Below are 27,459 nucleotides of genomic sequence, written 5' to 3'. Positions count from 1 at the left end.
TCTCTTATTTTAGCCCATCAGAGATTTTGCGACTATAATTTCCAAAATTCTGACCAAAAATTGACAATACCTGAGAATCCTGTGAATTGCAAACTAGGAATTTTTAGGATTGTATTCCTAATGCAACTGCAGGAAAAGTGAAGCAACATCTTTCTTTATGTCGTGTCAGCTGGTCCGTAGTTAGAATATTGACCCAGTTCAGGAAGATATGTAATAGAACAACTCCAGAGTTACTTAAGTAATCGGCATAGATGTCAAATTGCATCCATTCATTAAAAGTATGCTATAGAATGTAGAATACTGTTATAGTTATAAATGAAGTTAACCAGAACATAAAGAGCTGTTTCAGAACATTGTTAGCATCCAGCAATGACAAAAGAAATAAAAGCTGATGCCCCAAAGAAAAATAGCAGAAGAGAAAAGGGATATCTCCAAACTAAGCAAAAACCTCCCACTGATTTTAATAATTGCTGAAAATTAGATTCAGTCAAAATTAATGAAGGTAATTTGTGCTGACCAAGAAGCAGATCTATGACATGAAGAAAAAAATTCCAGATTAAAATTAGCAAAATAAAATCTGGCCTATTAATTAAAACTGTCTGCAGGAGAGTAAAATAAATTTACAACTTTTTAAAAAAATATTTGTATGTTCTGAAAAATACAATAAGAGTGCATGCTGTAGTTTGACGAATAAAAGCTAAGTAAACTGAAAGATACAATTGAGGAGCAACTGAGAAGAAATTTATGCGGTAAGAATTAATTCTTATAAAAGCCATTACAAATAGTCAGAAAGTACTTGGACACAAAAGAAAAACATTCCAGTAAAGTAATCCAACCTGTGATTGATATTGAACAAACAAGGACATGTCAGAAGCAACTAGCAAAAAAAAATATATCAGAAAACTACTTTAAGCAAGAACGATTCCCTGATATACAACACATTGCATTGCAAGGACAGTTAGAAAGAATATGATTGCTGAAGAAAAAAGAGAAGCTATTTAATTATAACAATTATAATTCACACTGAAGCAAGTAATAATGTCTAAAATAATGGTAAAGGTAGTTGTCAATTTATGAGCCCAAAATTTCTGTTGCTAAGTGCGTTTCTGTTGTTGTGAGTTTTGCCTCAACTTTTCTTACCACAGTTGTTGAGTTAGTAACACTGTTGTTAAGTGAATCTGGCTTCCTCATTGACTTTGTCAGAAGATTTGTCAGAAGATCACAAAAGATGATCACATGACCTCAAGATACTACAACGGTCATAAATATGTGTCAGTTGCCAAGTGTTTGAATTTTGAAGGGATGCTGCAGTGGTCATATGTGAAGAAAATGGTCATAAGTTACTTTTTTCAGTGCTAGTGTAATTGAATGGTCACTAAATGAACTGTTGTAAGTTGAGTACTTGTAATTTTGGCTGGAAGAAAAAAGAAGGTGGGCAGAAAGAAAGAGATGGGATATCAGAATATTCTTTTAAAAATTTAAAAATCTTATTTTTTTGTTTCATTTGCTTTTTTACCTTTTTAAAAAAAGATTGTAACTATCATTTATGTATGTATATAATATGTATTATGTTTTCTTTCTCTGTTTTGATTTTGGTTTGCATGTTTTACTTAGTAAAACTATGTTTAAAAATGCAAAAAAATCAGTATATTTTAGATTACATCATTTTCAACATAAATAATATTTTAGAAATGAATTGCATTTTTATAGAAAATACCTGAATAAATGTCTAGAGAGATTAATACTTTCTTTAAATAAGTTTTTACATGTCCAACAATTGTTCCATTTCATAAACAAGTTGCTACATGCATTAACTCAATTTTGAGATTCAATATTTTGGATATCTGTATTATTTTGCAGGTTTTTTTTCCTGACATGGGATTTGACACATGGACAAAAAAATGATATTTTTTAACATTACTTAACAGCTAAAAACTAGTTCCTTAGCATTGAAAAGTTAAACACACGGATCCAATTATCTACAGAATTGATCAACGCAGATTTGCTATGGATGACTGAAATGAATTATGGTTTCCTTTCATGGAAATGTTTAGTTTATATAGTTTTGTAAATATTTTTTAATTCAATGAGTAATTGCAAACAAAGGACAGAAAACTATTATTGAGCAAGAAGAAATTTTGAAAGGATAATAGAAAGTATGCACTGTAGAAAAGTTGAAGGATTCTCATTATAGGTGAAAATCAGATACAAATTGGGAAATTTGAGATATGTCATAAACTTCATGCAAGAGGCAACAAACAAAAGTATAAGAAAGTGAAACCAAAATCATGTAACTTTTCATCTTTGCAACATTTGTTTTAAAAAATGGCTTCTTGCTCAAGGTTCTTTCACCAATCTCCTTGATGGCTTGTGATGCAGCCAGTCAGATCTGGCTTCCTGACATTTCAAAGCCAATCAGGTTTACCTACACTGTGATATCAAAATCAGTTCAGAATAAGTGGACATTTTTGTTCTATTTTTCAACATGCCTTGATAAGTAATGACATTTTTCAGGAGATAATAGCTGAGTAGAAATGGAGATGATTATATCAAAACTGTTGCAGATATATATATAAATTGACAGAGGCACATAATATTCCTGCAGACTATTGCATTCTAGACATTGCCATCAGAAAGCAGTTAGTTGAGGAATTCAGTATCACCATACATATCCTTATATAAAGCTTCTGAACAGGTCTAATTTTTCATGAAAATGCTCCCTGCTGTTTTGATTTAACCCAGTTTACTGTTGATTAAGTAAAGAATCATTAATAAGCCAGAAGGCAAAACAAAAATTAACACATCTTGAAAATTAAGATACATTTTAGGGTAAAAATATCATTGCATTTAATGAGTGTTCTAATACATAAGATTGCTTTGTTTAAAAAAAGCACTTTTAAAATGATACAGCATTCCAGAGTTTAGCAATATGTTGAACTTGTCAGATAGCATAAAAACGGCCAATAATTTGGGTTACTTTCATTGCCTGTTAATGGTATTCTTTCTCCTACTAAAGAAAATAAAATTTAAAAAGGTGGAAATAAGTACAGCATTGAATGGCCTCATTCATCAGTCCATTTCTTTAGGCTTATGACCATTGGTTTCTCCATCTATGCATTGCTCTTGTGGCTGTAAAGAGCTGCTGACAATTTTTTCAGTTACTACACTTGACGCTCGTTTCAGATGTACTTGTATAATAGTTGTAACTATTATGGGCTTGAAGTGCAAGAACAAGAAAACAGGAAAACAATTCAAAAGAACAAAAGGGGAAAACAGAATAAATTGCATTTGCTTATGTATTGTCCAAGAGTGAAGAGTGACAGAAAGGAAGGAAGGAAGGAAGGAAGGAAGGAAGGAAGGAAGGAAGGAAGGAAGGAAGGAAGGAAGGAAGGAAGTATGCTATACAGGTAGTCCTTACATCAGTTCGTTTAGTGACTGTTTGAAGTTACAACAGCACTTAAAAAAGTGACTTATGACCATTTTTCACACTTATAACTGTTGCAGCATCTCCATGGTCACATGTTTACATTTGGATGCTTGACAACTGGTTCGTATTTATGATGGTTGCAATGTCCCAGGGTCATGTGACCATCTTTTGCACCCTTTTGACAAGGAAAGTAACTGGGAAAGCCAGATTTACGTAACCACCATGCTTCTAATTTAACGACTACAGTGATTCACTTAACAAATGTAGCAAGAAATGTTATAAAATGGGACAAAACAAATTTCTTGCTTAGCAACATAAATTCTGGTCTCCGTTGTGGTCGTAAGTCGAGGTCTACCTGAATATATTGCAGATAGGAAGAGAGATATAAATATAACCTATTTATTAGAGCTACAAGTCAGTCTTTTGTTCAAATCTGCTGGTATGGTTTGGTTAGAACCTTTACAAATTCTTCTTCTGTTCCTTTTTATATTCCCATAGATATTCCAATAATTTCTGTCATTCTCCTGCCATAAACTACAATGGAATGTGCAAATGACCTTGGGGAAGTAAGAAAGAGATGCTGCCTAGGAAACAATCAGACAAAAGAGGCAGGAACCCCCAGTGGCTTAAAGGTGAGAGAAAGAAAATTAGGAAGGATCCACTGTAATAGATCAGGCAGTTAAAAGGGGCGGATGGAAAGTTTGTACTTTCAGACTTGCAAGATTCTGTTAATGTAGCCTTAAAAGAGAGCATATTAGTTCATCTTGTCATGTTTCCTGTCTGCTTTACCTGGGAGGGCTGACACAAACTAGTAAGTTATTCTCTTGCTTTGATTTGCTTTCCTATATCACATAGTCCAATTATATTTCTTCCGTCTTGTTTCCAGCTTTGGCATCCCAGTCTCCAATCACACACAACATATCTTATTTTATGTGTTCTGTCAATTTCAGATTGACTTTGGCCATACAATTGTCAGCCTCTTTTTTCTTTATTAATATATTAGCATAAACTTGGATAACTATCATATTAGAGAGGTTACTCTCTACAGTTTAATTGATATGATCAGTATTTGACTGCATTTTATCCAAATATATGCTTCCTGACTTTTAAGGCAATTGTTCCTTTTTTGATTTTTCACGTCTTGACTAGTAAATGGAATAGTCCTCTGTCCAATTCCAGTCTATTTCAATTTTCTGATGTATAAGATGACCTAGATCAGAAGTAATACTATATGGAAATGACCTTGGGGGACAGGCCAAAGAAATGCAACCACGGGAACAGTCAGATAAAAGGTAGCTGAGCCCACAACAAGAATGTAGGCATGGCAAGAGGCTTGGGAAATACACTCTTTAGTTTCTTAAATTGGAAAGGGAAGAGAAAGATGTATTTTCAGACTTGCAAGATTCTGTTAATGTAGCTTTATAATAAAGTAGACGTTGAAGTAGCTCATCTGGTCATTTCCTGTCTGGTCTGACTCATAAGGCTGATACCATATAAACCCTTGATTTTTCAGTTCTGCAATGCTTGACTCTCTTTCTTTTATTATTTAGTATATACATGAAGCCCTTAGGAAAAGTTTTGAAGGGTTAGTATGCTCTTGATATTCAATTGCATAGCTTGCTCCAGACTGGAAAGAAGATGTGGAAAAAGTGTTGTGTACAAGTGAACTTACCATAACAGCTGCATAAAAATTCCTTCAAATATATCACACCTCCTGCATATACAAGTGGGGGTTTGTAGAGGTGTATGATTAGAATTATAGTCTTAATCTGATCGATTAGCCAAGTAATATATCATCATTTTGTGCAGTCCTTGTTTCCTTTTTTACATTGCTTCATCGGCTTTTTGTTCACATTTCTAATGTGACAGTAGCACAGTTTCAGCAAAGCAGAAGCTGTTTGTTTGTATTAAATCTACCAAATTTCAAGATACCTGCTAATCAGGGATTCAAGTCTGTTTAGCTGTCTCTGCTGTGGAATGAAAGACACTGCCCATCTGCTCCCCTGAAATGTGTCACTAAATTTGAAGCTCTATATTGCTGGCTCATCTAGAACAGGGCTTTTCAATCTTTTCACCCATTGTACCATTTTAGGATATGGCAACATCCGAGTACCACCAGTCACCTAGCAAGGTGTCAAAAACTTGATGACCAAAAAAAAAAAAAAAAAGGAAAAAAGTGATAAAGTACAGGTAGTCCTCGACTTACAACAGTTCACTTAGTGACTGAAGTTACAATGGCACTGAAAAAAGTGGCCCCGAAGCCACAGCCGAGCAAGACACCTTCCTGCCCACCCGGTGGCGCTCTTCCTCCTGTCCGAGGTTTCCATTGTTGTGAGCATTTCTGTTGAGGATTGGCAGTGGGGGTGGGGTGGGGGTGTTTGGTTTTTATTCCCCCCATCTGCTGGGTGGTTGCAGCAGGTTTTGGTTACTTCACATGACCCTGGGACACTGTGACCGTCATAAATAAGAATCAGTTGCCAAGCATCTGAATGTAAATCACAAGACCCTGGAGATGCTGCAACATTCCAGCTGATTGGTGCTTCTTCAGGGCTCAGCAGAAGCACCAGGATCAGCACCAAACTCTATCTGGAGCCTGGCGCTGATCCTGGCGCTTCCGCTGAGTCTTGACAGCCCTGCAGCTCCAACCATCTCTCGCTCAAGCTTGTGCGGTGCTGCTACCGGTTCAGCTCATTCCCCTCCCCTGCTACCACTTTTCTAGGATATCACCTTCCAGGTGCCAATGTATCACAGGTGGTACCCGTACCACTGGTTGAAAAGCTCTGATCTAGATGATGAACTCTAGCATCCTGCAATGAACATGAGCTGGAGAGAGTTTTATACTCTATAATGTTCTACAAAGAGTTCTCAATCTTGCCTCTAGTAGCAAAGGGTCTAGGACAGGGTTGTCAAACTCGCAATGTCACGTGACATGTCACAACGTATCGCACCTTTTTTCCCCATTGCTAGCAATGGGATGGGTGCGGTTTTGCCAGGATGCATCTGGCCTGCGGGCCAGCAGTTTGACACCCCTGGTCTAGGACAACTTGCCACAAACAACTCGCTACGGCCAACTCATCACTGTCAGCTCACCACTATAAATTCGCTGCTGCCAACTCACTGCAGGACAACTCCTCATGGCCAACTTGCCTCGGGGACAACTCACTGTGGGTGACCAGAGGGAAAACTGCCAGGCGGACTCCAAGTGAAAGAGGCTGGGAATGGTGGTGGTAGTAGCAGCAGGGGATGTGAAAATGGGAAGTCCCAGTTTGCCACCACCCTGCCATCCATCCCAATGTACCCTGTGCTCTGCACTCTGCCCATTGGTTTGCTTGCCTGCCTAGATCACCCTTGGCTGCCCGCGGTGAGTTGTCTCTGTGATGAGTTGGCCATGTGGAATTGTCCTGCGGCAAGCTGGCGGCAGCAAGTTGTCCCATTCCAAGTGGCAAAGTATCTTATATCCTCTATATTACTATAAAGAGGTTGTTTCTACTAATGTTTGAATATTTTACAAATAATGCTGCTTTTTGTTTTGCTGGTTCTGAATATTTGGATGAGACATTATAATCTAAAGAATGTTTACAGCTCCTGCTTATATTAAACTGCTTGTGAATCATTTGTAAAATTATTTATTTTGAGGTCTATCTGACAATTAGTGCATAACTTAATCTTGACATTGTTGAGGGAAAAAAAAGAAATGATGTAGTAATATACTTTGTGAAAAACACTCAATATTTTCTCCTTCCACTCACTCTTTTAAAAATCTCAAGCTGGGAGTAATTACAAATAAGGCCTTTGCAGAATAGCTTTCTCAGAAAAACAAATCTCAAACTTGCTTTCTAAGCAACGAGTAGAACTAAAATAACTTAAGGAATCCTTGTAACAGGAATAAATTTTATCTAACTCTAAGCACACATAAAATTAGATGTAAATTTAAATTTTAGGATATTTCCTTTTTACTAATATTATTTTTTGTATTTAATAATCTAACGTGCATTGATTCTGGTGGACTAACCAGCCCTTTTTTTTTTATAGTGCTGAAGCTGGTGGATTCAGAATGTCATGGATGGTTGGTGGGATTCTTGATTGGAAGTTGCTCAGTTGTTCTGGGAGCTGGGAGTTGTGGTGGCCAGTGGTTGCCATTCCAGAAAAAGCATGTCACCTTTGTGATCTGGAGGATAAGAGAAATAGAACTGTCAGGTAGCTTGAAGGAGATCAGGAACTGTTCAGGTCTGGGATTTGAAGAAACTGATGGTGTCAGGAATGATACAGGAAACATTGGGGGAGATGTGTTTGCAGCTACAATGCTTATCAGCTGTTCAGCAGTGTCTAGGCTTCCAATCCATTGTTGGAGTTTGTTTTGTTAGAAGGCAGGGTTACAGTGGATTTTGTCCTTCTTCCGCAGATGGCAGCAGAGGCATTCATAGTTTGGTGGATGAGGATTAACCTGGTTTTCTGGTGGCCTTTGATAACTGAGATGAGGCATGAGATAGCAATGGGAGTGGTGATCTTTAGGTTTGCCATGTAAAGCAGGGCTTACTTTGTCAATTCTATCTAATCTCCCAGTTTCATCCATTTTGTTGAACTGATATAATGATTAGTTTACCAGACCCTTCTAACAACTAATACTGAGGCTTTTCCTTCCTTACCAGTTGTAGGTCTAGTTCAGTGGTGGCGAACCTATAGCACTCAGAGCCCTCTCTGTGGGCACACGTACCATGCTCCGGAGATGGCAACCATCCCTCTTCAACCAGCCGCCCGCTAACTTGCCAAGGTCCCACGTGGGCGGATGCATCCCAGCACGGCTGGTTTCCCTCCCCCTGTCCTGTCCCTCCTGGCCTCGCATGCTCTCCTTTTCCCAGGCATGACCCACTGCATCACCTCCTCATCTGTTGGCCGGCCGTTCAGCTCAGAGGCGGCTTCTCTGAACTGCTGGCTGTGGACTGCGGAGCCCCAGAGTGTGCCAGTTGAGGGGCCAGTCGGCTGAGGCTGCTCACTGGCCTCTGTGTGCGGGGGCCGATGATGTCAGGCAGCAGCCACCCCGGCCCCTGCCTTGCCTTGCCCTACGACAATGACACCCCCACCCTGTCATGCCTTGCCTCACCTCACCCTGCAGGACAAGCCTCCTACCCACTGCCCCACCTGCCAGAGATCCCCTGGATCTTCCCCAACCCTGCCTGCCCCCCACAGGTGTTCTTCCCCATGAGCAACATTGAGGTGACCACGCCCACCTTGGCCACACCCACCTAGTCTGCCATGACCACCACAGCCATGCCCACCCAGTGGGCCATGCCCAACTGGCACCCGGAGATAAATAAGTAGGTTTTGGGTTGCAGTTTGGGCACTCAGTCTCTAAAAGGTTCACCATCACTGGTCTAGTTGTTGTTCGAATACTAGGGAGACAAGTTAAACAGGTAACTTAAGCTATGTTGAGTACCAGTCAGAAGCACTTAAGGCCAGTGCTAACACTCTGATTGAAAGGCTGGAAATTGAGGTAATTTGTTGGGTGCTTACTTTAGGTGAAGATCAGATTGTGTTGTGGGAAACTGGGAAGGAGGGAAGACAAGACCATTATGGTAATGATGAGCAGAAGGAATGTGGTAGACTGAGGTGCATGGCTGGCTCTTGAGGTAAGTTTTAGTGCCACACTTGCCTTACAGCTCCCAAGATTGTGCTTCAAAAGGTAAGGTCATTTTAAGGGAGGTTTAATTCCATGTGGAAGCTAAGCTATAGTTAAAGAACTCAGACTCTACTGAAGACTCATTTAGATTCACACATCATCCAAAGAAAGAACAGGCTAGTCTGCTGAGCTAATCTGACTTGTGAACTCAGTTATCAGAGATTGTAAACTTTATTTCATGGTTTAGCATGATGTGTGTCCAGACTATGATTAAACTAAACTATGACTTATTTCTTGCAGGAGCAACATGTAAGCAGAGATCCTAGATTTTAATCTAATTTCACTGGAAGTGATTCCTAATTTAATTCACAGAACCTGGAATAGCATTGCCCAAATAAATCTTTAGTTTTTAGAAGTCCCCCCCCACACACACACACAAATACTGCAATTGCTTCTTCTGGGTTTTTTAGTCCTCTGGTGTAGTTCTTCTTGAAAGAAATGTCAAAAATAGAAAAATGAAAACCCACTAAGTTAATCAACTGCATATGCTTGCCAAATTTCCCCTTTTGTTTTGAATAGGTCTGCTGCCTCGGTAACTAAAATATCCAAACAACAGAACAGCTTTTTCATACTATATGCACAGTCAACGTATACTGTAGCTCTGCAAAATCCACCACTTACCCCCAGTAAAAACCCAGAGTCATAGGTTGAGTCACTTCAGTACTAGTGTACTGCCGCAGCAATGGTTTTGTTTATTGCAGGCAGCTCTTTATTTCTGCACCCACAGAAACAAGTATATTTATCAGTGTTTTTTGGAAGGTAAAATCACCATGCAGCATATTTCGATGTTGACAAAATGCAATTGATATAAGGTAATATGTCCCATGATCATTTCTAAGATGAATGTTTTCTTCATATTCTGAAGACAATATTATTGTATTCTTCTCATTTTCAGTATTGTGCAGTAGAATTCATGTCCTGAATTTTTTTTGTTATCTTAGGTCATTATTATGCTGTCTTATATTATTTTAAGTTAAAAGGTTGCATAAATATAAAATTTCCAGACATTTTGACTATTTTTCACAAAGTTTTAGTTTACAAGATTAAGTGCATTGAATACAATATCTCAGGTATACAACTGTCTATCACGAAAAGGTATCAATGCTATACTGTGCTACACAGTGCTCAAATTGTGACAATATTGTTTTGGACTTCAATTGCACATACCCTGAACACAAATATTGACACTGGATTGGGTTGACCATTTTACTTTTTTATCTCATTAAGCAGGTAAGATTCAAAGGATACTTTTGAAAGTTTCTTATGATATATCTGCCATATAACTTCTGGAACTTAGATTTGTATCCTATTTGTGATGTATTTCTTTTATTATTTAGATTTCTTTTCCATTAAGAGCACAATTGCCCAAAGATGAATATCTTCAGAATGGGTCTTCAAGTGATATTGAATAAAAGACCAAGTGACTAAAATACATAACTTCTCATGCATTTCTGACAAAAATCTACCAAAATGGATGCACCAGAACATGGATAGCAGTGTAGATGTAAGCTTTTTAATACAGTCTTTCTCTCATCAAATATTTGCAGAAAAGGGTCATTTGTTTCTGATGAATGAATGAGTAAATTCATTGGATGGCATTAAATCAGGGTTGTTCCCTTGAAAATTATATTACAAATGTCTACCATCTACATGTTTACTGTATTCTTTGATCTTGTTTAGTTATTTTACCATTGTCATGTTCTTTTACCTCCCTCAACCTTACCAAGATTTTTTAACAGAATATCATCCACTTGCATTATATATCCAAATTATATGGTTTCTATTTGTTGACTATCACCTCAAGGAAGTCATTTGGTTCAGGATGGATTCTTTTTCTTGTACAATAGTTTTGCTGTTACTTTCAGCAAGAATCTGTGCACCCATAATTTGAAGATGTCTATGTTCTTTCTCTATAGCCTGTTTTCACAATCATGCAAGCTTTAAGAATTCGGATTATTGCTATTTTTAAAAAAATCCATATCCTTCAGGTTCTTATCTAAGTTTGCTACTGCCTTGCTTTCTAGAATAATCTACTATCCTGCACAGTAATGCTAACAGGCATGCTTAAGTTCACTAAGCCTGCTGGTTAGCATTACCTATATTTTCTTAATATTTAACAATAACCAGGATTTTTCATTTTTACTTTACTAATGAAGCCTTACTGTGGCCAACAAAGTGGTTTTATCAGCATGTCTTAAATTGTTAGTAGTATCCTCTTTTGATTTCAGCCATTAGTGTTTTCAAATCCTACAGACTGATAATGCATTGCTGTATATTTTAAACAGGTAATGAAAGGAGAAAAAAGTTCCCTGTGACACAGTTTATGAGTGGTGACTATGCAATCTGCTTGAGCCAAAGTTTATTTGTGGCATTCAGACAAATCAGTCATCAACCTGCACACAGAGATAAACAACGTCTACATATCATTCAAAAGAGATAATCAAAAAAAACAAATAGGAAAGATCAAAGCAAGCAATTCAATACTCAGATAAGCAGAGATTAACACCAGGTTTAATACCAGATCAACAAAAGCAGTAACAATATCCCATTCAAGGAACTACCAACAGACAAATAATCAAACATCAAATTTGTTACCAAGTAGGTAAATAGGAGTCTGCAAAAAAAAAAAAAAAAAAACCAAGCAAGCTCAGAAAGCACCAAGTTTATTTGATCAGCACTGGGGTCAGACTTTAAGATTCTTTCCGCTTAAGGAGGATACAAGCAATGTTTATATAGTTGTATGATAAATACTAACCAATAATGATATCAAATGCCAATCATCTTTTTTTTATATTTTCTGATAGATTTTCCACTTATAGTGAGAATATTAATAAAATGGAATTTGGCAAGAAGTAACTCTTGTGGTTAATTGCTGACTATTAAAATATCTATTAAAATAGAAGTGTGGATTTGAGATAACTTGTGAGCCAGCATCTGAAGATACCCGAGAAGACTTAATTATCTCCTTAACATGTTCAGAGGTTTCCCTTGAGTTCAGGGAACTCAATAATTTGGCCATCTTGATTCAAGAATTTGTTTTGTTCCTTCATAACATGCATCTTTGTTTCACTTCCTTTCCAACTGCCAACCAGACTAAACTTTTTAGTAAACTATATTTCATTTTAAAAACACAAAAGAAAGAATAATCAAGTATTCTGGTGTGTTTGTTAACTTTAATACATTCCACATTGGCATGATTTGCATAGCTAAGGGCTTTGCTGTTGCCAATAAAATAAAGGTAAACTTCCTTCATGATCAATGGAGCGCCCCTCCTTTGCGGTAACCTTTACGGGGCGACTTCAGACCCATCTAGGGTCCCCCTGGCAGGGCAAAATTAGCCATGAGGAGCAGAGGTCCACTGTCGCACAGCCATGCACTACAAGCGCAAACCAGAAATCCTTTTTATTTATTTTTTTGTATTTCTCAAAGTTTATGTGCATATAAAAGTTCAGGCACTCTGCAAAAATGGAAATTCCAATGAATGCCTAAGTGAACAGAAGCTGAAATAGCCTCTACATAGTACAAAATTATATACAACACCTTAACATGTGGATTCAAAAAAATATGCATAAGTGGTAAGATTGTATTCAAATGTTCAGAAAATCGTTATATTTAACTTTGCACCATGCTAAGGTCATGTTAGCTTCTATTCACATAGGGATGCATTGAAGCATGCAAAAGTTTTACATGCAAATATATTTGGTTTAAATTGTGATATTTGGAAGTCAGAGATTTTGTTCCCTTATTATAAAGCACATAATCCATTCCCTTATCTTGGGACACCTTTTTATTCTTTTGTTTTATGCCACCTGCTTTATTTTTCCCTGCTATTTTAAAATAAATTTTCTCAGTTATTTTCAGTTATCTATTTATTTATTCTATATATTTATATACAACACAAACCTCACAGTTCCCAAATATCTCAAAACTTTTGAGAATGACTTTAACTACAGAATGTGAAAATTCTAGAAAATTCTGAACAAATGCATTTGCCATACATAATAGAAAAGCTACAATCTATCAGTTCTGAGAAAAAACAGCATTTTATTAGTCAAGCCAACTTTATGTATAGAAAAAAAAATCTAGCCTGATTGACCTTGAGACTTCATATTTGTACTGATGCCAGAAGAATTTTTCTTGTATAATGAAAAATGAACTCAGAGCATGTTTTGTATTTCAGAAATCTTATAGCTCTATGTCCCTTTGTCTATCACTTCCACCTGACTTACCATAAAGATATGCTTGTCACTGCTTTGCTGCTGCACTAGAAGATTTCTCACACTAGGCCTTGCTTCACTGTCATTTCGGACAGACGAGGCCCAGTAATGATCAGCACTAACCACCACCCCATCATGATGGAGCCAACCCATACAGAACCATGGATATTCTGGGTTTCCACTGAGCACTTGAGGTTGTTTTCTTTTCCGTTCGGAGCTGAATTTTTGTCAGCAGTGTTATTCATATTTGATTTTTTATCTGTAGAAATAAAAATAAATACACAGAGTGAACATACAAGATCAAGTGACTGACCATGAAGTTGAATGAAGAAGTTGTCTCAGATCACAGGCTATTTGGCAGCATGTTGGAGTATTACTAAATTGTATCTAAGTTGTTTTGCTTTTGTTGTATTATTATTTTTCCTCTGTCTGCTAGGTATGGGAAGATGTATCTGTAGGTTTTCTCAATGTGCTATGCCAAGATAATGTAGAGGATTTTAAGTACCATAAAGCATGATTTGTATCTTGAGGAATAACTATATTCTACTTTGTCTCAAGAAAATATATAACTCTGGTATTTATGACATGACAATTACAAACATTATCAGTATGGATGGGCCAGGAGAAATGAAATGTTACTGAAGGCCAAAAAAAACCCATTAAAATAATCATCTTAGTGCAAGGGTAAGGCCTTGGGATCCCTCAGGTATGGTGGGACTGTAGTTCTCAGAATTCCTCACTATTGTTCACCCCTGCCAAGACTCATAAGAATGAATTCAAGCATATATGAGGACCCAGTGAAGTTGCTTATATAGAGAGCCAGTTTGGTGAAGATACCAGACTAGAAAGCCAGAGACTACAAGTTCAAGTTGCACCTTTGCCATAAAAGTCAGCTGGGTGACTTTGGGACAATCACTCTCTCTTAGCCCAACCCACCTCACAGTGTTGTTGCTGTGGGTTAAATAGGAGGAGTAAGGTGTAATGGATATGTTCGCCACTTTGTGTTATTTATAAAAATAATGCAAGAGGGATGTGTGTGTGTGTGTGTGTGTGTGTGTGTGTGTGTGTGTGTGTGTTTGGATTTATGCAACAAATAAATGCAACAAATAAGTTGCATAAAAATGCATTGGAATAACTGAGTAAAGCAGTTATTTTGTTTCACACAGTAAAAGTAACAGGTAAAAAGAAGAATATATTCTTATCAAAGGTATATTTCCAAATGCACTTTCCCATCAACTCTCCAGTGTGTTGGGAGGAAAGGCATCTATAAGTCTAAATGCTGCAGCTAATGGCTGCTCTGATCTAATGGTTAACCTCCCCCAAATTATCAATATATTGAATAATGCAGAATAGAAATCCTGCTAAAATGTTTTTCATTGAGAAATATTTGTTGAATCTTTTTATAGGTAAAGTAGAACTTTAAACTGTGCTGTTTCAGTTCACAAATGCATTAAAATTTATTATGCCATGTGTATGATCTAAACTTCACTTGAGCCTGATTCTAATGTAAGATGTAACTCTCTTTATTTTCAGTAGCAGTCTTTATAACAAAGTTCAAAGTGCATAACTTCATAAACTGAGTGTGACTGAAAAAGGAAGTGGGAGGGAGATACTTGGAAATCTAATAACTGTTGGACTTCCGGTGGATCTGCACGGCGATGGCGGCTACTTTGTAGCCGTCCTCCTGGGTAAGTGTAATAAACCGCTATGAACAGCAGACATCAGCTGTTCAGCGGTTCAAAATCCCCCTCCCGGGCAAAGGGGGGGCCAGAGGGTAGTCTGAATAGTGGTAGAGCCTCTTATGTACCCCCATTTCTTTTTGGGGGGGTGACAGAGTGCTCCCACGGAGTTCAGACTGTCTCCATTTCCCAGCTGCTTTTGTCCCTAGGGACAAAACAAGCCATTGCGAACACCTCCGTGTTTAAAGTGAACTGGTGAGTTTTTTTTTATAAGCGGACAGAGTTGACTAGAGGATTTATTTTTAGCTTTCTTTGACTTTATATGTATTTTAAGTTTAAAGATCTATTTTTATGTTTATATACTCTCCTTTTATTTTTTACTTCTTGTTGAAAAGGAAAGTAAAATGGCGATCGGCAGATTTTTCCGGTGTTTTTTTGGGGGGGGGGAAGTTAGAACGGTGATCGGCTTTTTCTTTTCTTTTTTGCTTTCTTAATGACTGGATGGATTTTAGAAGTATTATTATTCTTTCCCTCTTTTTAATTTTTATTTTTTTACTTTTTGTTGAGAGGGAAAGTAAAATGGCGATCGGCAGACTCTCCGGCGCTTTTTTTTTTAACGGCGATCGGCTTTTATGGATTTTAGAAGCATTTTTGGTGTTTTTTCTTTTCCCTTTCCCTTTTTCCTTTTTTTTATGATAGGAATGGAGTGTTAGTGTTACTATTTTTGTTTAATTTTTGTGTTTTGTATTCTGCACTTTTTGGCATTTTTTAAAAAAAAATGGAATGGATTTTTCTATTTAATTATTATTATTATTTTTTCTTTCCTCTTTTTTTTCTTTAATGATCCCCTTTTGAAGGATTTTTTTTGAATATATGGAGCTAATTTCTTATTTTTTTTTTTTGTTTGTTTAATTCTTGCAATTTTTAAGAAGGAAATTAGTAATAGTAGTAAAGTTGGAAGGGACCTTGGAGGTCATCTAGTCCAACCCCCTGCTCGGGCAGGAAACCCTACACCATTTCGGACAAATGGCTGTCCAGTCTCTTCTTAAAAACTTCCAGTGTTGGAGCATTTACTCCAAGGAGTAAAGTTTTTTTTTTTCAAGATGGCTCCAAAGTGTTCAGTAATCTCTACAGCTTCCAAGGTGACTTCTTCTTCAGTCTTATCATCAAGGCAACAATCTAAATTAATAGTTTCACCTTCTTCCTTGCCACAGTCAACAATGGTGAAGGATTTGCAAAACATGATGGGAGATGTTATACTCCAAATTAGGGGAGAAATGAAAGAGATTTTAGAGGAAAATAATAAGACTTTGAAGCAAGAGATAGTTTTGACTTTAAAAGGAGTTGCTTCTGTTCTTGAAAAGTTGAATTTTCGTGTAGAAGAGGTAGTTGAAAAAATGGAATTGATGGAGGAAAAATTTGAAAGTATGGAAAAAGAGATGAAAAACTTTCAAGATGAGATTCTTATGCTTCAATATAAATGAATGGAATATGCCTTAAGAATTAGAGGTTTACATGAGTCTGTGCAAGGAGATTTGAGAGAGATGGTGGCAAAGGACTTTGCTGTGATTCTGAATAGAGAAGAAGAGGAAATACTTAGTGGAATTGATCAGACATTTAGAGTTAACTCTGTGGTGGCAGAGCAAAAGAATTTGCCAAGAGATGTGGTAATTTACTTTGGGAAAAGATCCCTGCGCAATGAAATTATACAAGCCTTTTATAAGAAGAGGTTTCAAATTGCTTCACAAGATGTTATAATTTTAAAGGAGATCCCACCAAAAATTTTAAGGAGAAGAAAGGAGTTTGTTTTCTTAGCAGACGAACTTAAAAAGAGACAAATTCTGTTCAGATGGGATGTTCCGACTGGAATGGTGGTGAGCTACCTGGGGATACGTTATAGTCTTAATACTGTTTCTAAAGCAAAAGATTTTTATACTTCGGTCCTGGGGGTATGCTCATCGTCACCTACCATGTTTAAAGTCTTGGAAGATAAAAAGGTAGACTTGCAGTTTGAGGGATCTCAACAAGTAGAAATGGAGGAGCAAAAGACAACTCATGCAACATATAATTGTAAAGAAAAGGATCAACAGAAGAACTTTAAGGAAGCTCCACAACTATTGGTTCCTGAATCTGAGGGAGAAGTATCTATAATTTTTTTGGAGCAACCTTTAATGCCAGAATTGCAGTTTGAAGAGTCTATATTAATTAAAAATAGGAGGCCTCAACAAGTAGAGATGAATGACCAGAAGATAACCTATGCAAGATATAATTGTAAAGAAAAGAATCAGCAGAAGAAGCTCAAGGAAGTTTCACAAGAGATGAAAGACCAGAAGACAACTTGTCCAACATATAAATATAAAGAAAAGGAGGTCGAGGAAGTTTTACAAGTGTTGGTTCCTGAGACTGGAATGTATAAATGCAAAGAAAAAGCAACATATAAACGTAAAGAGAAAGACCGACAGGTGAAGGAGGTTGAGGAAGTTTCAAAGGTATTGGTTCTGGAGTTAGTGGGAAAACCAGGACTTACAAATTCTTTGGAGCGATCTTCAAGGGCAGATTTTTATGCTTTTTTTTCGATGCTTATGGGCAAGAGAGACTGAATTTGTGGAGGGGATTTGTTATTGTTGAAGATTTAAATGTTTAAAGGGAATTTTAATGCTTTAAGCTCTAAGTAATGTTTAAATTTGTGTTGGAGGGAGATTATAAAGAATGATAATAATATCAGTAATCATTATTATTATTATTTTCAAGATGGAATTTGATTAAATGTGTACAGCGGGATTTTAATGTTTTAAGTTTTAAGTTTTAAGTAATGTTTAAATTTGTGTTTGGTGGGAGTACAATTTGCTTAAGTTTCAATTTGCTCATTTTAATGTTTCAAGTTTTAAGTAATGTTTAAAGTTGTGTTTTGGAGGGAGTACAATTTGTTTAACTAAATGTATTCAGAATTGTTTATTATTTATATTAGATTTTATATTATAGGTATAGATGTTCAAGGAAAGTAGTGTTTAAAGTTTAGAGTATATTATAATGACTTTAATTATTATTTTTTTAGAGGAGATAATTCATTTAATTTAAGGTTTTTAGATTTGTTTAGGATTCATATGTGTTTTAAGCTTTTTTTCTTTTCTTTTTGAAATATTTAGGATAAGCCTGTAATCAACTCTGGGAGGTCTAGGGGAGGGTTAGGGAGGTTTGGGGAGATGGGGGAGGGTATGGGAGGGTGGGTTTGGGGAGGGGATTTGTTTTGTAAAATTTAAAAAAATTTCAATAAAAAAAAAGAAATCTAATAACTGTTATCTAGAAAATTATTAAATGCACTAAATAGTTGAATACACAAAATTTATATTGTGCTACATGGATGTCATATTTTTATGGTAGAAGTCAAATGGGAGAACTCATATTCCACTATTACAGAATTAACTTGTAAAAAAAAGACACTTGTTTTGGCTAGGTCTCCCTTTTATCTTGGTGTAAAATTTGATGTGGAAGTCATCAAATTTGATGCAAAGGTAGAGAAGCCATCTGGTTATGTAATGGATTTCATAACCATCGTGAGCTGAAATTTGATATCATTTTCCTTTACTTAGTATCACAGCAAAACTGGTTAAAAGCAAAAGGAGGCAAGACATTCTCAATTTCCTTTTCCTTTTCTTTTTCCTTCCACTGCCTCAGTTCCTCTTTGGCTCAGAATCACATGAACAGGGCCTGGAATATCACAGCACTAGCAAATTGGGCAGTGAAATAATAGATATCCCCATGCATTCTTTCTCCACTATTTCAATCACTGCTTGAATTATATGGCTGTGCTTCAGAAGTACCCATTCCCCTGGTCTTCCTAAATTGTGTTTTTTTATATCTGTTTCTGAGAAAGGCAACCATCTTGGGTGTAAGGTTTACTTTTCTCTGTCATCATTTTTCTGAATTTGATAGGAAAGGACCACAGAGCAATAGAATTTTTCAAATATGTTTCAATTCTTTTTTAAAGAAAAACCAAACCAAATCCCACTAAGTAGCTGGTTATGTAGAGAGATCTGATGAATGGAGACTCCAGGTTCATTTATAACTAAAAAGCTTTTTAAAATCATGGTTATAGAAAACTCAGAACCATAAAATAAACTAGCAACATTTGTGGGAGACATAAACAGTTCTCCCACAGATTCTTTACTAGCTGCTACTATACATTGTTTATAAAATGCTATATATGTTAGTTTAAGAAATGCTTACCAAGGCATTTAATGGTCAATGATGTTGTATTTGTCTGTTTCTGGATAATATCTTTCCAAGTTCCATCAGGGTCTTGAATCCATTCCACTGCTTCACAGTACAATTTACCTTGATCTGATTGTTGAAGTTTGATGATGGAAAATTTATATTCAGTATCCCCAGTTTTCACTAGTCTGATGTCTCTTGAGTTGAACCGCTCAGTGTAGGAAGGGCCTGGAAATAGAACGTAATCTTTGGACAGGGAAAGAATCTTCTGGGCCTTTCTGTCCCTTCCTTCTGGTATTACATACCAAGCAACAGAAAGATGGGTATGTTGTGCTGTTGCCACTGATATTTGACAAATGAGATCCAAAGAGTCGCCTTCATTTTGCATGGGAATCTGTGACTTCATGGTGACAGAGAGTGTGTCTGGAATTACTAAACACAAAGAAAAGACCAATTGCAGTTTTAAATTCTTCAGACAGAAATCCTTTTTTGTAGAGGAGATTGTGGTGTACTAATCAAAGACTATGATAACAATATACTGATCTTGAAGGAATTGTGAACTTGGATTCAAACAATTAAGGCTAAGATGAATGAGGGTAAAATGCTAGCATGCTAATACATGGTGCTCTGGCCTTCATGTTTTTTGAAAGGACGCATGGAAAACAACCAACAATTAAGGGTAGAATTTGTTTAATGAGAAAAGGAAGAAGAAGCAAAATGAACTTTAGGAAGTATATGACTGGAAGTTTGTTTTTAAGTAGTAAAACAAAGATGAATGGAGATCAAAACACAAGTGATCATTCCATGCAACTTTTAATTGCCCAATTGTAGGGTGCAAATTAACATCTCAGATTCTGCCATTTGCCAGTGCTGATTAAATGATGCTTTTCAAACTCAGAAAATGACTGCTGCTTTTCCCTGCTTTCTCTAATTTATTTTTACTTCCTTTTTGTAATTTCCTTAATCTCTGTTCCTTAGCCCTCAAATCTCTTTCAAATATCTTACATTTCCCCCACTAATACTACCTCAAGAGCACTAAAGATAAAAACATATCCCCATATTTTGTTTTCAAACTTCCAATAATGGACCAGAATTTCTATCTCTAAACAAAAACTCATGTGATAGCATCACTTTAGCAACAGAAATCCCAACAGTCCTCATTGCCATTGTTAACTGAATCCTGCTGATTATTAGGCGAGGCCTAGCCCTATCAAAGAACATTCTCTGCTTGGTCACTTCCAGTCTTGAGCCTCATTAAAGTAAGGGAATGCCTTCTCTTGAACTATCCCCACCCTGCTATCTCACTCCCATCTCTGTCCTTTTGGCTCCCTGTACAGCAGCAGTGGCAACGGCACTGAGGTGGAAGTAGAGGCCCAAAGCCTTCAGCAGTTTCAACTGACTGCCATAGGCCCCAGACTCCACTTTAGCCTTAATACTACTAGCATTACCACCACCACTGAGGTGTGCCACCTCAAACTCTTCTCTTCAGCTGTGGTACTGGGGCTGAAATAGGGCCTGTGGCTGGCGGCAGCTAGCTGAGATGGCTGAGGGGCTCAATCCTTTACTTTAGCTCTTGTGTTAACAGTGCTGCTACTGCCAAGAGTGCCACTGTGCAGGATAGCCAAAAGGACACAAATGGAGTCGCGTAGGCAGGTGGTAGTTTTGAAAAGCCCATGCTAAATGTAGACAAGATGCCAAGACTGAATTATTTGTTTTATTTGTTTTTCACTTTTATTATTTTTACAAATAATTCAAGGCTGCGAACATATCCAACATTTTTCCTCACAACAAGAATCCTGTGAAGGTGGGTTGGGCTGAGAGAGAGTGACTGTCCCATTGTCATTCAGTTGGCTTCCATGGCTAAGGGAAAACTTGAACTCACAGTCTCCTGCTTTCTAGTCTGGTGCCTTAACCACTTAGACCAAACTGGCTCTTTCTGGTCATTTGACTGCAGGATTATTGCAAAGGAATATTTCATGATTTCAGGAACAGGATGTAAGAACCATTTGTCAGCACTGCTGTAACTGGGAATGGTCACTAGACAAATGGTCATATGTGAGGACTACATGTACAATCGTTGAACTATATAGTACAACACATTGCTTGTGTGTGCTGCAATTTTCAAATGCTATATATTTTGCGGTCATCTGCAAGAGAAGTTGTTTAGTGTTTTCATGAAATAACTGAGCTCTTCTGGTAATGTGCAGTTGAAATGATTTTTTTTCTTCCATCAATCATATCTGATTCTTGGAGACTACCTGCAGCTTTCTTAGTAATGTTTTTCAAAAGTGGCTGGCCATAGCCTTTTTTCTAGAGATAAGAGAACATGATTAGCCCAAAGACATATAGCTGACTTTGTGCCCAAGGCAGCACTAGAATTCACAGTCTCGCATTATCTATCCTGATCCCTTAACCATTCACCAAACAGACTATTTCTGGCAAAGATATTAGGCCTGTACAAAAAAAGTTATATCCAAATTCCAATGCAAATTCTGAATAACTGTGGAGGAGACTTGGGATAATACTTCCAGCCTAACCTGTGTGTGACCATGACTTCTTGGGAAAAGAGTAAGATTGTAGACCTTGATCAATTTCAATGAAGCACAATCAACCATTCCAAATCTATGACCAAGGTACCCACACATTCTGTTCCCAAGGAAAGTTAAAACAGAATTAATTCTTTAGTTTTGTCTGAAAGTTACAGGATCTAATTAAAGGCTGAGTGAATGTTGATCATTAAGCTGATTGTAACCTAGCCAGGTAGCTATAGGATCCCACAAATAGTATTATAATGGATGTAGAATTAATTAATAGTGTCCCATGTATAAATTTGAAACTGAAGTGGAATTAATTATCTAGTTCTGAAGATTTATATGTATTATTATATAGTATGAACAACTTATGATCACTCTGAACCTAGATAAACAGACACATGTATAGTGTCTTACAAGTAGTTTTATACCTTTCACTCTCCATGTGGAGTAGAAAAAAATCTAGTAGAGTAAATCAAACATCTGACATTAAAATTTATATAGGCATATAAGTGAATATTCACCCCATACTTTACCATACCTGAGAGATTTGTTTTGGCATTGTAAGTCCCAAGATAAACACCTTCTGTGTTGGGTGTGTGGCATTCATATACACCAGCATCGTTCTCCTTGAGGTCTGTAATGTGCAGGAGAACAGAATCTTCCTTGATCTTTTCAATGTAAATTTCCCCACTTTTGACACGCTTGGAGTAGAGAGCATAAGAGAATCCACTGTCTCTAGTGCTGATGATTTGCATCTCTCTCTGTGGAGCTGATAGCAGATAAGAGGACCACTCAAAATTCTGTTCCAATTTTTGGTAGCCACTGACGTTACACCAAATAGTGATGTGTGTGCCTTTTACTCGGTAAAGAGGTCCTTTCTGAATAGACACCATTCTTTCTCCCACACAGGGGTCTAGGGACAGATTATTAAAAGATAATAGAATTAGTCCAGTTTATTACATTAAGATATTAAAAAAACACATTGTCCAGACCCATGAAGTAGAAGATGAGAACAAGACAATTTAAACTTTCTAATAACTATTGTTAGACAGTAGTAATATAATGCAAATTAGAACATTTGTGACATTCAAAAATCTTGCATTAGAATTAAAAAAAACCATGAATTCTGCTTTAGCTTTATTAAATAAATCCTATTATTTTATAATAATAATAATAATAATAGTAATAAAGAAAAGTTGGAAGGGACCTTGGAGGTCATTGAATCCAGCCCCTTGCTCAGGCAGAACTAATGGCTGTCCAGTCTCTTCTTAAAAACTTCCAGGGTTGGCGCATTCACAGCTTCTGGAGGCAGGTTTTTCCACTGGTTAATTGTTCTAACTGTCAGGAAGTTTCTCCTTAGTTCTAAGTTGCTTCTCCCCTTGATTAGTTTCCACCCGTTGCTTCTTGTCCTGCCTTCAGGTGCTTTGGAGAATAGCTTGATTCCCTTTTCCCTCTTCCCCTGAGATATTGGAACACTGCTATCATGTCACCCCTCGTCCTTCTCTTCATTAAACTAGACATACCCAATTCCAGCAACCGTTCCTTATATGTTTTAGCCTCCAGACCTCTAATCACCTTTGTTGCTCTTCTCTGTACTCTTTCTAGAATCTCAACATTTTTTTTACATCGTGGTGACCAAAACTGGATGCAGTATTCCAAGTGTGGCCATACCAAGGCATTGTAAAGTGGTATTAACTCACATTGAGTTTTAATTTTGTTCCATATATTCAGCCTGTTTCTTCCTGTGCATAGTCAAGCATCATTTTAGCTTTTAAAATATGATGTTATCATATTTATAACCAGTAGTGAGATAATGATTTAAAAATTAAGCTTTATAATAATTTAATAAAAACTAATATTCTAGAAACTTGTAGAAGGCAATATGTATAGTTTCTATCTATAATCTAGCCAAGTACTTCTTCACATTAATTAATTTAGTAAAAAAATTCTAATTCAGAAAAAAAGAAAGTGAATTAAAACAAAGTGCTGAATATCATTCAGGAGAGTTATATAATGCTGAATAAGAAATCTGTCAATTCTGATTAATATTGATCAAGGTTGGTTTTATTTCCAAGAAAATAATCAACAGAAATTATAGACTGCGTATAAGAAGGAACAACTGGATTATTTACAGAGACTAAAAGAAAGGCTGGAACTTACTAATTACAAAAAAAGTCACAAGCTATTTTGCATATATATTACTGTAAAATTAACTGTGAAAAATATGTTAATTATTTCTGTCCTTTAATAGGATGAAATGATGGATTTTTTAAAAATCTTGTTGTATCGTTTAAACCAGAGCTCAAAACTGTTTCAAGATCGAGGGCTTCATTCCTATAACATAGATGAGTTCAATGTAACATCACTTGATTTGTTTAATATTGAATCATGTTATCACAATCAGCATTTTATTATGGAACCAGCTGCACATCTTACGTAGTCAGATAGCTTGACTGGAGAAGAGCCATTGTTAACTTATGGAAAGTGATTTCTTTGGCAGTTGGAAGATATGTAGATACAAGAAGTTATCATAGTATGTCCTGAGAGTTAGGAGAGCTCTTTAGTTAGCCCCCTTCTATTATCAGTTTTACAGGGAACTCAAAAAGAGTCCTAATTACTCTGCTTTTGAATAATATTACAGGACTTACCACCCAACGATAAGCACAGTTCCCATTATTTGACATCAACAACCAATTAATGTGGTGGCATATAATAAGGTACATAGTAACTACAAGCAACTGAAGCCACTTTCTTTTGGTTTGCTGGATAGGGTTTATTTTTAGATCTAGGTTTAGGACTGACAGATTTTTTTAATTAGTCAACATTTCTTTTGAAATAGGAAGCTTGCCTTCTTTCATATTATTCAATATTTTTGGTTTTATATTTAGGATTACAGTTATGTTTGTTTTGTTGTCTTATTAAACATTATTAAATCATCCAAATAACTTGTATAAATTCCTGGGGACATTATATATTTTTGATTTATCCCACTCTTTTTAATTAATTGTAATTTAATATAATTGAATTTAAGTATTGGAGAAGGACACATCTTCTATGAAAGATTTTAAATGATATAAACAACTGTAGACCCTGAGCTAGTTTGTTGTATCTCAAGTATCCATTTTGATTGCGCCACTAAGTATACATGCATTTTCTGCTGATATTGGGGTGGGAAAAATAAAAAAAATATAGTATAAGTATAGTATAAGTTCTAAAGTGAAATAACAGCCCTCCTTTCTTTAATTAAAAAACCAGTTTGATCCCACCTGAATGTACTTATTTATGTCCTTAATCTGATCATGAGGATCAGCATCTCCAAAACCTTGTTTGATTAGTATTAATTTAAGAGAACAAGACACAAGAGCAATAATCAGCAAAGAATAGGATTCATTAAATCTTTACAGCATGGACTCATCCCAATAGCATAAATGCATAAGTCACTACAAATAGGATATAGAGATAATGAATAATGGTGCCTTGCAGCTTTCCTAAAATTGTGAAATAATTAAAAAGATCTCTTCAAACGCTATACAACTAATCCCAAATGGAAAAAGACCTGTGTAAGTAAGTACATTATCAATTCTTAGGATTATTAAATTGAACTTTTGTGAATAGATGTGATATTCTCTGAATATCAGACATCGAAGATTGGGTAGCTTTAGGTGAGCATCCAAAGATATCCAGTTGGCTAATACTGGAATGTACTTTTATCAGCAAGAAATAGCAAACCTGAACTTAGACTTCTATAAAAAGAAATTGCATTAAGTGAAACTCACCAAGCAGCAATAGGAGTATAGCTGGCAAATACAAAAGAGATCCCATTAGTACTAATATCAGTCTTCTTCTACAAGAAACATACATGCCTTTAATTGCTGAGCTCTGGCCATCAGCTTTTCCTAATAGTGATGAGGAAACTGCCACTTCTTTTTTTGTGGTTTCTAAGTTTCACAGTGGAAAAACCTGTGAAACATTTCTCAGAAATGTTTAAAAGGCCACAGATAACCATATGCAGATCAATACAACAGTGGTTTATTAAGAAGGCAGCTCTGTTGAACCTCAGCCCTCACAATAGTCTCTGCGCTTTGTATTTTCTGTAATCTTAAATGTTTTTTCCCCTCCACTCAGTGCTGTATTATAATTGCTCAAATATGTGACATGAAAACTAAACACTAAAACTTCACAGACAGTCTTTCAGACTAGAAGTTGTCAAATAAGTTTCTGCTTTCATATACCTCAATATTTTCTTATTTATTCTTAGTTCGTTCTTGGTAATTTCAATCCTTATTTAAATCTCAGTTTTCCTTAGCTCAAGGAAGGCATGGTCTGCCTTTCCTTCACAGTTATGATAATGATGATACAACACAGAGCCCATATTGTTCTTTTTCTTCTTCATGAAAAGAATAACATGGGGAGAATTTCTCATATTTTTCCAATAATAGAATGCAAAGCACTTCATTTGCAATTATCAAAAAAAATATATCAAATGTTTATTTAAAATAAGTGGAATTAATTCATGTATATTTACTAGATGACATTTTAGAAAAAAAAATGATGTATCAATTGGTAATTCAAAAGCCCTGCAGTTTAGCCAGAAATAGTTCTATAAAATGGGAGAACTGAATAATGAGCACAATTAGACATCTTGTTTATTTTTTTTTCTTTGAAGAATTGCGTATCCTTACCTGACAGAGTTATACTCCAGGTCTAAACTTCTGGCGTTAAATGCATCTAGCTGCTAAGGAATGTCAAAATAAATTAATGACTATAAATTCCAGGGGTGCCGGAATTGCAGTTGTTGAGCAAAACAGTCATGTGGGCAGTTATGTGACATCTTAATGCTTAATGACCACTTCACACTCAACAACCAAAATGCCAGTTCCAATTGTGGTTGTAAGCCAAGGACTAAATCATAAATCATGGTTGATAACCATTAACAAAACTATCACCATGAATTTAAAATATTTTATATTGATCAGCCTAACTGTGATGGCTGTAAATTCCATAGTTTATGTCCTAGAAAATAGTATTATTTTTATATTTGTTTTTTGTGCCTTTGAGTCAGTTTTGACTCTTGGAAATTGCCTAGATTATTCTCTGCAGTTTTTCTGACATGCCTCCTTCTTAAAGCTGAGAGAGTGTGGCTGGCTCAAGTCACCCAGCTGGCTTTGACCTAAAGCAGAGCTAGAACTCACAGTCACCTGATTTCTAGTTGATGCCTTAACCATTAACACAACTTAACTTGATTTTATATGTATTATTTATGATTCTGTTGGAGCTGTACTTACCTACCTGAAGCTAAAAAGCTTCATGTGCTGTTTTTTTCTTTGTTATGGAAATAACACAACATGTTTTCTTTTTCTGCATTCCTTCAGCAGTGCCCAAAATTGTATGCAATCATAAACAATATACCAAATATATTCGTATCATAGTTTTTTGTCAGTAAATTATTATCAATTTTATTTTCAATCCTTTCTCAAGGATTTTTAGAAAGCAGTTAACCTTCTGTATAATTGCTACCACAATGGATTTATATTTTCATTGTGACCTAAATGGCAAATATTAAATTGTAAATTAATTTGTACATATGAATTTAATTTGTATATTTTTATGATAAACAGAGATGAAATGATAGAGCCTTGGGGGGAGTGATCATGCAATATTAGAATTCAACATTATGCAAGCACAAGCAATAGAACACAGTCAAACTTAAGAG

The 27,459-nt window shown here is 36.2% G+C and overlaps 1 protein-coding gene across 2 annotated transcripts; it reads right to left on the bottom strand.

Moving 5' to 3' along the window:
- Positions 1-7,474: 7,474 nt before the first annotated feature.
- On the bottom strand, positions 7,475-25,771 carry CD101 (CD101 molecule). Of its 2 annotated transcripts, XM_039359773.1 has the most exons (5): positions 25,523-25,771; positions 22,285-22,659; positions 19,228-19,644; positions 13,334-13,580; positions 7,475-7,595 (listed from the first exon to the last, which is right to left on the bottom strand). In XM_039359773.1, exons 1-4 carry the CDS (start codon positions 25,605-25,607, stop codon positions 13,381-13,383), a joined length of 1,077 nt encoding a protein of 358 aa, XP_039215707.1. In that variant the 5' UTR covers positions 25,608-25,771; the 3' UTR covers positions 7,475-7,595; positions 13,334-13,380. The 2 variants fall into 2 exon arrangements, with proteins under 2 accessions (XP_039215707.1, XP_039215706.1); XM_039359772.1 differs by lacking the exon at positions 7,475-7,595 and having other exon boundaries at positions 11,347-13,580.
- Between the last annotated feature and the right edge of the window lie 1,688 nt (positions 25,772-27,459).

Source organism: Crotalus tigris, unplaced genomic scaffold (assembly GCF_016545835.1).
Source record: "Crotalus tigris isolate CLP2741 ecotype Arizona unplaced genomic scaffold, ASM1654583v1 scf7180000019120.420415, whole genome shotgun sequence".
NCBI lineage: Eukaryota > Metazoa > Chordata > Lepidosauria > Squamata > Viperidae > Crotalus > Crotalus tigris.
The sequence above is the reverse complement of the archived record's forward strand: the minus strand, read 5'-3'. Positions and strand labels throughout refer to the sequence as shown.